This window comes from Diorhabda sublineata, chromosome 2 (assembly GCF_026230105.1).
Source record: "Diorhabda sublineata isolate icDioSubl1.1 chromosome 2, icDioSubl1.1, whole genome shotgun sequence".
In the NCBI taxonomy this organism is placed as follows: Eukaryota; Metazoa; Arthropoda; class Insecta; order Coleoptera; family Chrysomelidae; genus Diorhabda; species Diorhabda sublineata.
Genome location: NC_079475.1, coordinates 11,231,047 through 11,245,475, shown reverse-complemented (window position 1 = coordinate 11,245,475; position 14,429 = coordinate 11,231,047). Strand labels below are relative to the sequence as shown.

General features: G+C 33.1%; 1 protein-coding gene across 4 annotated transcripts in view; it reads right to left on the bottom strand.

The window, feature by feature from the left end:
• The window catches only part of LOC130440582 (tyrosine-protein phosphatase non-receptor type 11), a 62,312-nt gene that overhangs the window by 24,757 nt on the left and 23,126 nt on the right, over window positions 1-14,429 (bottom strand). Inside the window, exon 1 of one of the 4 annotated variants that reach the window (XM_056773837.1) lies at window positions 3,471-3,646. The exons of the other annotated variants lie outside the window; for them this stretch is intronic. Within the exon in view, the coding sequence (XP_056629815.1) occupies window positions 3,471-3,529 (59 nt within the window). The 5' untranslated portion in view covers window positions 3,530-3,646. Of the gene's footprint in view, window positions 1-3,470; window positions 3,647-14,429 lie in introns of those variants that run through there. 4 annotated transcript variants of the gene reach the window in all.

Below are 14,429 nucleotides of genomic sequence, written 5' to 3'. Positions count from 1 at the left end.
AATTCACAAAAACATCCATTCTCACAGATTTTATACAACAATAAGAGATTAACATTTTTTATTTGATGTTAATTTCAATTATTAATGAATGTACGTCAGATCCGGAGTGACATCTTCAGTTGCATTTATATGGATATCAATTAGAAGTCATACGATAAAGATAGAATTGCAAATAGTGATTTGAATCTATCAATTTATAAAAATGGATATTGAGACATGAATCGAACATGATCTCATGAAGTTTCAGTTAAGAATATATATACGGGGTGTTTTCTAAATCGACAAAATTAAGGAGGTGATTGTAATCAACAAAATTGTCTCACCCAAACCTCTACGAAGATATCGTTTCAACAAATTACAGAAAATATAGAAATTTTGTGAATTCCGTGCAATTATAAAGATTAAATGTTGGTATTTTTTTCGATATTCTTATAATTTTGATTCTGTATTTAGAGTTAGAGGAACTTGAGTCCAATTTTTCTTCAAAACGGGTTTTTTATCGATTCTATAGCGTTATATGCCTTGCAGTGCCCAATCTCCATTTCTCTCGATTCTCCCAGTCCCCTGGCGTAAAATCTCTCGTCGACATTACCTTGTTAACTCCTTTTATCCAGATCATTTTCGATCTTTCTTGTTTACGACTTTCCGGTGGATTCCAATCCATTCCATTCATGGCCATACCAGCTGAGTAGCTTTTCCAGTATATTGTCTAGTGTAGTTTTCTCAACCTTCATTATTTCTCGTGATATTTGGAATTCCTACTGCTTGCATCTAAAAATCCATTTCTAGTGATAATAGTCTTTGTTCCATTCTAGACGTCAGTACCACGTTGTAGTGTATTAAAAAAAGCACACATCGTGGAATAACACGATTAAAAAAAGTAACAATCGTTGAAAAGGACTATAAAAGACGGAAAAAAATATTTAGTTAGTTACCAAGAACAAAAAAGAAATCCTGAAAGAAAAGTAGTCTTCGGATAATTCAAACGGAAAGTGAATAAAGACAAATTCGAAACGGTGAATTAAATGAGAAGAAACAAACATAATAAAGAAAAATCCCGTTCATAAGACCCAAAGTATTAGATCCAGTACGAGTTATCAAAGTCAAACATATTGGACTGAATTGTCAACCGTAATTAAAAACATTCGTTACTTTAGATCGTCATAATTATTCAAATTGTATAATTAGATTTAGATAAGTTATAAATTTTCAAAATTTAAACTTACAGATTATCGTTATTTAGTGTAAATCAATTTCTATAACAAATCAGGTGATAATTGCATATTTATCAAAATTAAATTGTATTTTTCAACATCTATCATAAATGACTCAATTCGAATAACGACAATTTATGATCAATTTCTTGATATTTGATCTAAATTAGTATTTTCGTATCAATACAACAGCCAGGACAGCAAACACAACCCACGCAACCTTCATAACCCCTGCCCTGCAGAGGAGCAACTCCTATATCAGGGCTAACTCCAACAAACCTTCAAATTTCCCTTATCCCACCAAAAAAAATTTCCAATGAATCTTTTTCTTTCTCTATCAATACAACTAATTAACTAAAATTTTATCACAAAGTTTTACATATTGTTATTAAACCTATGCTGTTCTTCATGTAAAGTTTCAAGTATCTGATAAGTAATATTTTAAAAAACAGGCAAAATCAAAATTTTGGATCAATGTTATAACTACTTTTATTGAATTTGTTTTTCTTTCTTTGTTTATCTCGAGTACGATAATACGTCACGATAGGCGCCCAAAGTTTTTCTCTTCTTCTGAATCAATCGCTTCCAGACACGCAAGACGTGGCCCCATAATCGTTGTACATATGTATATAAGTTCTCAATCTTTATTACATACTGAATACAGTTTCTCCAGTTTTCAGCAGTTACATTTTTAATGTTTCTCGACCACAAACTGTTTAAAGTAGACATTTTATCGTGAACGCGTACATAAGATTTCAATTTATGACACATCCACCAATAATAAAGTAGAAACCAAAATTACTTCGTGATTTGCTTTGTCACAAACGTATTCCTTTGAAAAATTATAACTTTCAACAAATGTTGAATATTGTAACTTTCTTTGTAATAGTTCGCACAAAGTCTTGTTTTTGTCTTTTTCTATTACTGGAACTTGGGATCTTGTGGCAACTATGGTAGAGTGCATTATCCGAAATATTTTGACTACTAACAACATACATCGGGTACCCAATTTATTGAACTATCTTCTTGGGTGTCGCACCAAGTGTCGTTACCTCGCACTAAAGTTCTTTTTCGCCATACCACCCAACCCTTGACCAGATATAACCATGATACGGTGCCGTTAAAATTAACTTATCTCTTCAAATTCACCGACACCTATACGATTTCATTGGTAATTTCGATTGACCAAACTAAGAAACCGTTATCCGTAAAAAATTTTTAATTCGTAAATAGCTTTGCCAATTTAGCAAATTAGATAATAACGACTAGGCATGCGCTGTAGGCGACTGTGAAGCTCTCGCACTACACACACCGCCATTGTTGACATTCAGGCGTCAGTCGGCGTTGAGCTATAGCCACGTAAACATGTCCGCCAGGAGTCGTGTGTATGATAAAGGGGATTCGCCATTACTGCTTTGTCTACGGTATTTCTAGAAGTTTCAAGGTCTGTTTCTTTGAAGGGATTATTGAAAAGCTTGTCCACAGATATGACAAATGTCTCAATCTCTTTGGTGATTATGTCAGAAAGTGTACTAATCTTTTGGTGATATAATTATCGTTTTATATGAGCTTGTCTTTTATTTATAGCCTATCGGAGGTTAAAAAAAACCGCCCTCGTATTTGAACTACCATATCCAATACATTATTCTGTTAAAACAAGTAGTGATAAGTTTGAGGTCGATCTATCTTGACAGTCCGCACAGAAAAAAAAATATGAAAGAATCTTGGAAAGTTGTAATATATTTTTAATATTTTTATAAAGAATATAATAATGTTGGATACTGTTTACAAGCCAGTTTAGGACGCCCTTCGACCTTCAAAGTACATAGAAATGTGCAAAACATAGACAAATTTGTCCGTTCAAACTGATGAACAAAAAGAAAATTGTGTTTCAAGTTGGGTTTGCGGCTTTAGACAAAAATTCAGAGTTCTTATCGGAAAATTGGCGACTTAGCTCGCAAAAAGGGTTACTGAAACGTTTGCGAAGTAAGAGATCTGAAAAATGGATCAACGAGTTTTTTCTTTCATAATCATAATCATCACGCTTATCATTCGCTTTATTCACCATATTTAGCACTAAGTGACCCAAAATAAAAAAACATTTTCACACCATAAATGCGTCCAATCGTGAATTCAATTCAGTATTTTGATGGAAATAAATTCAAAATTTGTTATTTTTAGTTTGTTTATTATATTTCACCTTGAACCTAATTTGGATGGATTAATTAAATCAATTTAATTTGGATAAAAACTTACACTTTTACATAATCCGAATCGCTATTTCTTACCGACCACCATCTAAGAAATTTTCCCATTTTGAGCAAGGACACATTAAACTTTCAGCGAGTAGACATTAAACTGATACAATAAATCAAAATTTATGTGAATACGTGCAAAAATCTTTTGAACTCGACAGCAACTCGATTAACATTGAAGTAATACTTTTAACACATTTTTTATACAAACAAATTAACATATATATGCGGTTTTCATCACAAAGTAAACATAAAAAATTGAAACTGCAAACTCGTTTTTGTTTACATCTGCTTGTTTTTCATTCTTTTCATCGTAAAACTGGTTACCAAAAGGTAATTCGCACAAAAAAAGGTACAGAATAGAACCAGTCAATGTAATTTAGAATATCAGTAATAGATATTCGTAACAGGGATGCCCTTCAAGTTGTTGGAAAAACCTCTTACTCTTTAATGTTCTAATTTATGCCGATAATCTAAAATTATTAGTCCTTCAAGCTTAAAATCGACCGACACCTCGCAATTTTAAAGACCTTCATCGATCTTCTTGAAAATTTGGAATTGAATTCATCATACCCTCCTCTTCAAACCTGACTTGGTCGCAAAGTATGCTTTTTATTTTTAAGGGGTGAAAATCACCCCTTACTCTAATAAATTGAAAATTAATGAATTAAAGCGGTAATGAGCTACAGTTATATTCAAATATAATAAACGTTGACTGTTTTGTTTCATGACTGTAATTTTTTTGATATTTTACCCTTAAAAACAACCCCTCATACAAAGATTATTAAAAACATTTGGTAAAAAACATAAATTTTTTTTATTTTGGATCGTAACAGGAGAATTGTTTTTCTTCAAGTATAAGAAATCTGACCTTCAATATTTTTAATAAACCAACCACCAAAAACCACCCCTCAGAACGTTTATTCTCTTGTATTCCGAAACACACTGACGGTTACACCGTAAACTATACTGGGCCAAAAATATGTATGTATATGAAGATATATAAAGAAAGAGATTTTAAGCAGGTGTTCATCACGAAAGAACCCCTCTTTGACTCAATATATATATATATATATATATATATATATATATATATATATATATATATATATATATATATATATATATATATTTGCATGTATTTATACATGTGGGAATCCAGATATATAAATACAAAGGAGACACAGCATGTATAGAAAAACAAATACTCCTAAAAGAACAAAACTTTGACGTTTCATGATTTTCCATCATTTTCCAGGCTTTCCATTAAGATTTTTGCAATCATCCATATATAATTTTGTAGAGAATTCCATAAGCAACTAAACCATAAGAGTTGCAGCCCTTCTGAGCCCTTTTTTTTCAGTGAATTTTGATGTTAAAGGGTAAAAAATACTCTCCATTAGCTTTGAAATCTATACTTTAAACGCTTATATCTCGTTTAATTTTCAAGCTACATGAGTTTAAAAACAAGCAAAATTTTAGTTACAAAACAATTCTTTCGTTGATCCAATAGTTTTTGAGATATTTTGAAAAAATAAAGTTTTTTTCAAAAAATCAAAAAAAAAATTCAAATTAAGCAACTTTTTTCAAAATATACGTGTTCCAAACCATTTGAACTTTTGTTACGTGTTGTTAGGGCTTAAACAAAGATAATTTTACATTGGCTACAATTAATTTTAATTTTGCCGCACGAATTTAACGACATTTTTTTTTTCAAATTCGAGTTACTTAACTTCATCAAAACTGGCTTAATTTTCGTGCTAGACGATTTTATAAAAGCTCATTTTAAAGATCTGAAAAAGTACTTTAAAAATGTTTATTACTATTTTTTATGAAAAAAAAAAACGTTTTTCCGTTACTTGAGCTCAAAGCTCTGCATAAATTTACGAAAAAGAAAAAATTGGCTTTCATAAGTTGATGAATATTATTTAAGAAATTTAATTCAAAAATTTCTTTATAAGCTTCAATTTTGATAGAAATAATATTTTCCAGAAAATGTGTAATTTTCGAGTTTTTCGTGAAAAAATGTTTTAATTTTCAATAGCGAATAACTCAGAAATTATTGAGTTAAATAAAAAACTTCATTCTACATTTTCTTCATGAAATTCAATTCTCTATCCATTCCCGGTGTTATTTTGAAGCTTTAAATTTCCATGGTGGCATTCACCCTTGGGGTAGAAGCATACATTGACACCAAATCAGATTTGTTTTTTGCATCATTTTTGAGCTTCTGTCAAAATTTCAAACTAATCTTTAAAATTGCGAGGTGATTTACTTGATTAACTGTATTATATATCATTCTATAATAAACACTCACAAGAGCCGAAACATGCGAAAAACTTGGTGTTACATTTGACAGTAAAACAAATGTTGTTGAGTGTATTAATATTATCCTTGGTAGAGCTTTTAAAAACTAAGAGGCTTCAGGTAGTTTATTGAAGCTGAAATCAAATCTTTTCTATGACTTTCGACGTGGATTAACCCAGTGGTTCTTAACCTTTTTAAGCCGCGACCCAAATTTGAGAAATATGTTCATGTCGTGACCCAAAAAAAAGTGAAAATTTTTTCATTGCTTTATTTTAGATCATATTTCTAAAAAATCTTCAATCCTACGATGATGATTTTTTTTAACTTACAAATTTTTTATTTATCTTTTTAATAATAAAGATAAACAAAAATACTTTTCGATCCAAGGAAAATTTAATTAATAATGAAGTGTTTTTAATAATTTTTATTGTCCAAATTAAAATATATTTATAACTTTTCGAAAATAATTGACATTTTAACTTATTCCTAAAAAAAAAAGAAATATCAATACATATATTGAGTCTTTTAAATTTTAAATGCATGTCATACAGTTTTAATGAGAACCTTGTACTTGAATACATTTTGAAAGATCTTCAAACCTCGGTTGAATGCTTGTCAAGGAGCACCTTATATCTATTTCAGGATTTAACTTGTTCCGGTAATTATTTTTGATTACACACAGAGCCGAAAAACCAGCCTCACACATATATGTTGTTGAAAAGGGCAATAATACTTTTAGAGTTTCTTTAACAATTATTGGCTTTTCGGTTTTTAATTTTAATCAGAAACCACATAAAGATTCAGTGTTTTTGTAGAAATTGTATAGAAGTGCTTGGTCACTTTGTATTTCTATTAATTGTTCTTGAAATTGATTAATATTAACAAATTCCTCATACAAATCACTTACATCAAAATTAAATGGCATTCGAATCCTATTTGAAAACATCGTCTGCAGGGAAATATCGATCAAAGTCTGCTATTAGTTTTTCTAAATGATTAATAATAATTTTCTGTATTTCATAATCTGTGATATCAAGTGATCATCAAGTAAATTAAGAGTCGGGAATGAAGCAAGTTTCTTTACTTCAATCTAATTTCTCCATAATTTGACTTTATTTTTAAAACATGTAATTTTTTCAGATAATTCAATAATAGTATGATTACGTCCTTGCATAGACGTATATAGATTATTTATTTCAAATAAAATATCTGACAATTAAGCAACTTCACTTCAACTCGGAGAATTTAGATGCTAATGGGTGTTTCTTTTCTCTCAAAAAAATTCGACTTCTGTCCGCAATGATAATACTCTTTGAACAACTTTGCCCCGGGGCAGCTATCTAACAGAATAATATAATAAATGTTCGTATTCTGCACCAAATTCGAAACACAATTCTACAGTTAAGAGCTCTTGATTTGATAAAATTAACTACCGCAACAATTTCATCCAAAACGATACATAATTCCTAGAAGAGAAAGCCTCAGGACAGGAATTGGACGTCACTTCCGGAAGGCCATCCGCGAAGAGCGGTAAAACCTTAACATCGTATTAGGGAATAATTCCTCTAGGAGGTGTTGGTATTACTTATTATTTTTTGGTTCGACTCAGCGCGACCCAAGAAATATGCTTCGCGATCCATAGGTTAAGAACCGCTGGATTAACCCAACAGCAGTGATCCGAATAACTCTCTTCGTCTTTTGGTGATGACGCACCATCTTGAACCGCCGCGTTTCGTTGGTTTTCCGAATTCAATCGTGGTCGCTTTTGGTTAGAGGATGAAGGTCTTTCAAAATCGGATGTTGTATCAGAAAATATAGATGCTGTACCTAAGCTGATATGGTATGATCATCATGTGACATACCGTGAGATTGAGATATACTTGGACATTAGTTCCACTCGCATATAATCAATATTGCATGAAAATTTGGGTGCCAAAAAGATTTGTTTGCGTTAAATACAGCTTAATTTGACAATCGCCTAAAAAAATCGTACAGATTGGTGAAAACAAAAAGGTGAAGAAATTCAATCGTGATATTTCAAAAGATCGTGACAGGGATCTATGCATATGAACCTAAACTAAACAGCAACCGACGATATGGGTCTTTCAAGTCGAGCCAAATGGAACTAAAGTTGTTTGCACACGAAGCACTTGGAAGCTAATGGTGGTTTTTTGGGAAAAACTGGATCTGTTGGTACCGTTCCATTAGAGGAACAAAGAACGGTCAATTCTGAATGGCACACCAGCAATCGTTTGCCAGAAGTGTTTGTAAGCAATCGCAGAAGACGATTCATACTCCACCAAAACAATGCGAGCTTTCACACATCAGTTCAAACAAAAACGTTTCAACGTGGTCAAACACGTGCAAATAAGCGTATTGATCTTATATAGAGAATATTTTGAAATATAGTAAAACCATATCCAATTATAAATATTTGTTTCCATTTGTCTATCTCAAAACTTGAGTAGCAACCCTCGTATATGGGATCCTAGCTATCAAACTGTCCAGAGTTGCTAAGTCTTTCGAAAATACAAGCTCCAGAATATCATTGTAGCACTATCTCTAACGAATCGAATCGCTAACATTCTTTTCCCAAACTGGTACGATCTATTTTGATGTTCGTGTGAAGTTTGAGTGCCATATCTCAAGTAGTATGGTCTGGTGTTGTTGACCATGGAAAAAACGTTGAGTATCGGTATCATTGAAAATGCTGCTGAAGTGTTTTGGGGAGGCTACTTAATCGCGAACACTAGGTGGTGATGCACCTAGTGCCGCATAGCTGATCAAGTCGTTTGCTATCTGACTGGCGTATACACTGGATATATCGGTCTAAGTTTAACCCGGCATTAGATAGGTCGGGTATGACAAAACCCAGCGCTTGAAGAATGCAGAAAAAATATTCAAATTGAACGCCAAACGACGCTAGCGACTCGGTACTTTCAAACTAAGTATTCCTCTACACGTGGTTGTTGAAAGCATAGTTCCAGCATAGACACAATGCGAATAGAACCGTTTCAAAGTTGCATGGGGTTTTTCATATCCCACTTGTCTAAACTCGGAACTTTTTTGAGCAGATTACTGATAGGTTCTTTATTTTTATCAACTACGGTTATTATTTGTGAATTATCGCTTGTATTAGCTAGTGTATTGATAGGAGATTACGAAAAAGAGCAGAGACGTCTCCAAACACTATGACAAGATGTAGAAAATGACGAAAACTTTATTGATGAGGATGATTCCGAAGAAGACGACGAAATAGACAATGTCAGCGTGTGTAGTGATTACCTTGACTTAGAACAGGATGCCAACGAAGAAAACCCAGGAGGTCGACTGCCAACAAAATATCGCAGACCCGGTTGAAATCCATAATATATGGAATTAATCAAAGACCACCAGAGACAAAGGCTGTCTAACCCCAGGTTTGCTCTCGATATACGCGGCAATATCAGAAATATTTTGGTTGAAAATCCGGAGCCACCTACCAAAAAGACAAGGTCTAATCAACAGGGAAGATGCTCTAAATGTCCACGTTCACGTGAAAAAAAAAACTAGACATGTTTGTGAAGCGTGTTCCGTGTTTTATACCTCGAGCATATTACAAATATCGAACTAACGATAAAACAAAAAATAATATTTTTATACAAAGATTTTAATATTACCTACTAAGAGGTGGCAGAAAAGCACTAAAATTTTATTAAAAATTGATATTAGGAAGTTATCGCTGATCAAATCAATTTGGGATTTGCTAAACCCCACGTGTCACAACTCGTAACTATTTTTGACCTGTCTAATGCCGGTTTAACTCAAAACTGCAGTTTTCTGCAGTTAAGTCATTGAATATCATATTTTTTTCTTCTACACAAGAAAGAAGTCCACATAGTATAGGAAGAAGCTTCGAAATTAAAGAATAACGAAGCTTCCCTTGTATTGAAAAATTTTTTAAGTTACCGTAAACCACAGACAATTAAAAAAATAAATAAATTCAAATGTTTGGTGCCCGATGAAGAATAAAAATTTACTTGTTTCAGAAATTCCTTATGAAGTTAAAGAATTTGAACGGTATGTTTTTTTCTTTGTATATTCCAATTGTTGCATTTATTTGATTTTTTTCTTTATATCAAACCAGTTTTATTGACTTCTGGTTCGGTACCTGGCGCTTGGTATTTCAGTATAATCACTTTTAATGTTAATGGACATTATCAATTCATTTACTCAATAATTAACCATATCTCATGAGTGCTGGAGTTTCTATAATTAGCAGAAAAATCTACATAATTTATTTAACGGGCCGAGTAGAATTCTTCTAGTGTAACATACCCATATTAGTAGATTTCACACAGTTTATGTATATACTTCTCATGAGAACAGCGTTCTATCTGAAATGACGTGGTTTTTGTTTCATACCAAGAAAATAAAATAATACATGTCATCAATGGAGTGTTCAATTTCAAAATTGATACCAAAAGTAATTGGGAAATATATTTTTTTCATACTGTACTATAAAATCGATTTTACAATACTAATTTGAGTCCGAAAAATGGCACTTTACGATATCCTTGTAATTAACAGTTAAATTATCCCAATCCCGTTTAGAATGATTAGAAATAAAAAATCAATTAACATCAATAACTAAACTTTTATTCTAATTTTTGAATGTTGACAGTAATAGTGCAACCACTGTTACCAGAAACATATATTGTAGGAATTACTGGATGCACTTCTTGTATGGTTTTGATTTAACTCTTGTACAAACGTTTCCCCCCTTGTATCATTCTTGCTATTTTCTTTTTGCTCTCGACGCATTCTTCAACATATTTCTCAGCCTTTGATGATCCTCCATCCACCAAGCCGTTTTAAAATATTGATACCAGCTCCAACGTTGGTCAACGAAGTCGTTCGAAGCAATTTCCGGTGTACTTTTCTGGATTCTCATGCGTTTTTGTGTAATTAATACGAACCACTAACTGAGAACCAGTCTCCTCTAAATCGTCTATTCTAAATTATGAATTTCTTCCCTTCGACAACCCCGGCAATACCAATTAATGCGATAACATTCACCAGTAAATAGTCTTTGTATGGGGCGTCTCTCATAAATGTTTCACGTCCTTCTGAAGCAATGTCCGGTGTACTTTTCTGGATTCTTAAGTTGTTTTCGCAAATTTTTATATTCTCTGTACACATTCGAATATTGCATCACCAAATATCGCTTTTGATCACGGTAAAACCTGTCGAACTTAAAATAACTGCCTTTTTCAAAGCTGGTTGGCCCTCTGCAATCCGCTGTTTTGACTGTTTCTTTTTACTCCGGATTTATCAGTAGTGGATCCTTCATTAGTAGTGCATCATTTATTCCTTCACGCGAAAAAAAACGACTCATTTTACTTAAATCGCGTCAATTAGGCCCGAAAAATGTTCATTCGAATGCGCCTTTGGTCCAAAGTGTGCAGCCGCAGCACTCAACGGGTGGATAGCGCTTATGCAAGCATAATTTTTCTGTCAGTATTATGACGAATGCGTTTTTTATGCTGGTAGTCTCTTCTAAATCTTTAATCTTAATTTCGACGGTCTTCCCGCAACATTTGATGGAATATTTCGATAATACCACTGGGGATTGTAGTTCTTAGCTGTCCCGAACGCTCGTAGTCAATCAAGCTGATATGGATATGTTTCAATTCAGTTGCCAAAAATTCCTATGTAGGAGCCTGGGCCAACCCGGCCTTGACAACTTAACCAATAATGGCCCAAGCCTGGATGAAGTCTGGGTAACCTGACTTCGGTCATTCTATAGTCAGGCAAGCCTGGCTGAGCTCTATGTAACCTTGTCTCGGCCATCCCATATTCACACAAGCCTAGCTGGTTACCCAGAACCCGACCTCAGCCATCCTATAGTCAACCAGGCATGACAGAATTTTGAGTAATCCGACCTCGGCCATCTTATAGTCAGTCAGGCTTGGCAGAACTATATATAGTTTTGTTCTAATATCTAATAATAATTTTTCAAGAATAAAATTCTTTTATGTAGAAAAGGTACAAAACAATAGAATAATAAAAAATAGTATAATTTCTTTATTTGTTCAATGATTTAACTGATATTTTTATGTACATTAATTAGTAGAGTGCATTAATATAAATTTGTTGGCTCAGGGCTGCAGATCAGTCTTGGGTTTAGACAGGCAACCAGGTTTGGTACAGGCTTGCAAGCCAAGCGAGGGACATTGTTATCATCCCAGATTCCGACCAAGTCTGGGCCAATAATGGCTTCCAAGCTAGGACCAGAGTTGTACATACTTGGGCCAAGTCTGTGTCTATACTGGGCCCATCGTAAAATCCTATATGGGATCTCCTCACACAGTATCTAGTTCCTTTTTCATTTGCTTGGGCGTATTGTCTTTCCACATTTTCTCAATTTTCTCAAAAATCTTCACTACAACTCACGTATACGATTGTTAAACGGACAGTAAGGGTCCAGAATAGTTTAAAATAAGAAATTTCTATTGATGAGTGCTGATATCATCAGGTTGAGGTTAGAACCTTTTCATACTACCCTTGGTTAAAAACTTGTTCACCCCATTTCAGTACTAATTATATATACTTTCAATCGAGATCTAAGAAAGAGTCTCCAGCCGGGAAGTTCAATGATTGAAAAAAATAACGAAAGTTTCTTATTGGTACTGAACATTAATTTGGATACGCTTGCTTAGAATGTACATTTAAGAGCTTCGAGATTTGTACCTACTTATATAATTTCAATAACTACGTTTTAAACTTAATGTAATATCATTTATTTGCTATATTAGGATTGTCTTTGACGCCCACGTCATAGTCCGGGTAAATTGAGAAAATTTTTTCGAAGAAGGGATATTGCGTCGCAGGTTGCAAACACAGTTTAGAGTCGTCGACATTTATAGCTTCCGCTCGTACAAAAAAAAAATTGTAGGCATCAAAATTGATGGAAATCGCCGGAACCATTGGCAATAAGAACCACCAGACTATAGAATTGTTTATAATAGGTATTAGCTCAAAATGTGTTCTCCCTTTGGAGGAAAAACTATCATGGACATGCAACTACCATGCAGGAAATGAATAAAATACGAGGAATAATAATGAAATAATGTTAGGTTAAGTTAGCCAGCTTTCTATAGTTGAGGAATAGCGCTTTAATATCAAGTTTTTTTGCAAAGCTAGGCAAGAAAGGCTGTGAGATTTTTTAATATTTGAAAAAAGTTTATGGAGACAATTTTTTGAAGGAACCAAGGGTTTAAAAACGTTCCGGGAAGGCCGAGAAGTTCTGACGAAAATCTCAAAAACCGTAGAATGTTAGCTGACGAGCTGTGAATCCCCAAAACAATCGTTCACAAATGCTTGAAATGAAGAAATTATGTAACAAAATCGTGGTGCAGCTTTTCACTCCAGAACATGGTGATCACAGAGTTTTTAAAATAAAATTCCCTGACTTTTCCAGGTTTTCCAGAGATCTAATTTCAAAATTCTCTGACTAAGTTTAAAAATAATCGAATATTACTTAGGAAAAGTGTAGTAAATAAGAAATTACCATAACACTTTTATTCTATTTATATTTATTAAATAAATATGAAAAATTAACACTTTTAGCGCAAAAAACTATATATCCAAAAGATTTTTCAATTGCTGTTTCTTTAAATATTTATTCTTACTATCAAAGTCATCTAATTCTTTGTCTTTTTTCATTTTTTTCTAATTTTTCTTCATGACGGATTCTTGAATTCTTAACGGACTGAATCATACTATTCGATATTTCAATTATTTCAATGCCAACAACTTGAATATCCAAAAAGTTATAAGCATAATATTCTTTCTCACTTTTGTAAAGTTAAGTTGCTCAATGATCAGCTGGTATTTTTTACGCACACATTTCCGAAATATAAAACAGATGGTACTGAATAGTACAATAAAAAGTACGCTAGATGATATGACAATCGCAGGCACGCTTTCCAATCTCATTCGAAGGAAACGAAAAAATTCTAGTAATTGAATAATTTTAAATAATTCTAATTGAAAATTTTCGTTTTTTCCAGATTTTTAGAGAAATTCCAGTTAATTTCCATTTAATTAATTTGACGTTTCCAGGTTTTTCAGGTTTTCCAGTTTTGTGGCCACCAAGGAACGAGTCATCACTGGTGACAAGTCTTGGTGTTACCAATTCTATATGTAGCTCAAGTCTCAAAGCAAGAAATGGAAGCTGTCCCTCCCGGCAAGAGAGGCGGCGACATCCTTCATCACGACAATGCGCCCGCTCCTACGTCGCTTGTTGTGCGTGAGTTTTTGGCCTGAAACTAAATTACCGTGACAGACCACCCGATTCAGCCCCGAAATGCGAAATGGTACTTCGGGATCAGAAAGCAAAACAAAAACGATACGGCAACTGATTTTTTTTCTTTCTGCAATTATATTAACAGTGAAAACGGCGTTGGAAGAATAGTACTTTGTTCAAGGGAGAATACTTTGAAGACGAATATATAGAAATACTTGAATAATTATAAAAATAAAGTTATTATTGAATATTTATACGTATTTTCCAGACGAGCAAATATGAAAGAGATATCTAATTTTCCCGGACTATAACATATTCGTCTCACGGTTGTTTATATTGCGTTTTATCTATTATGTCATCACC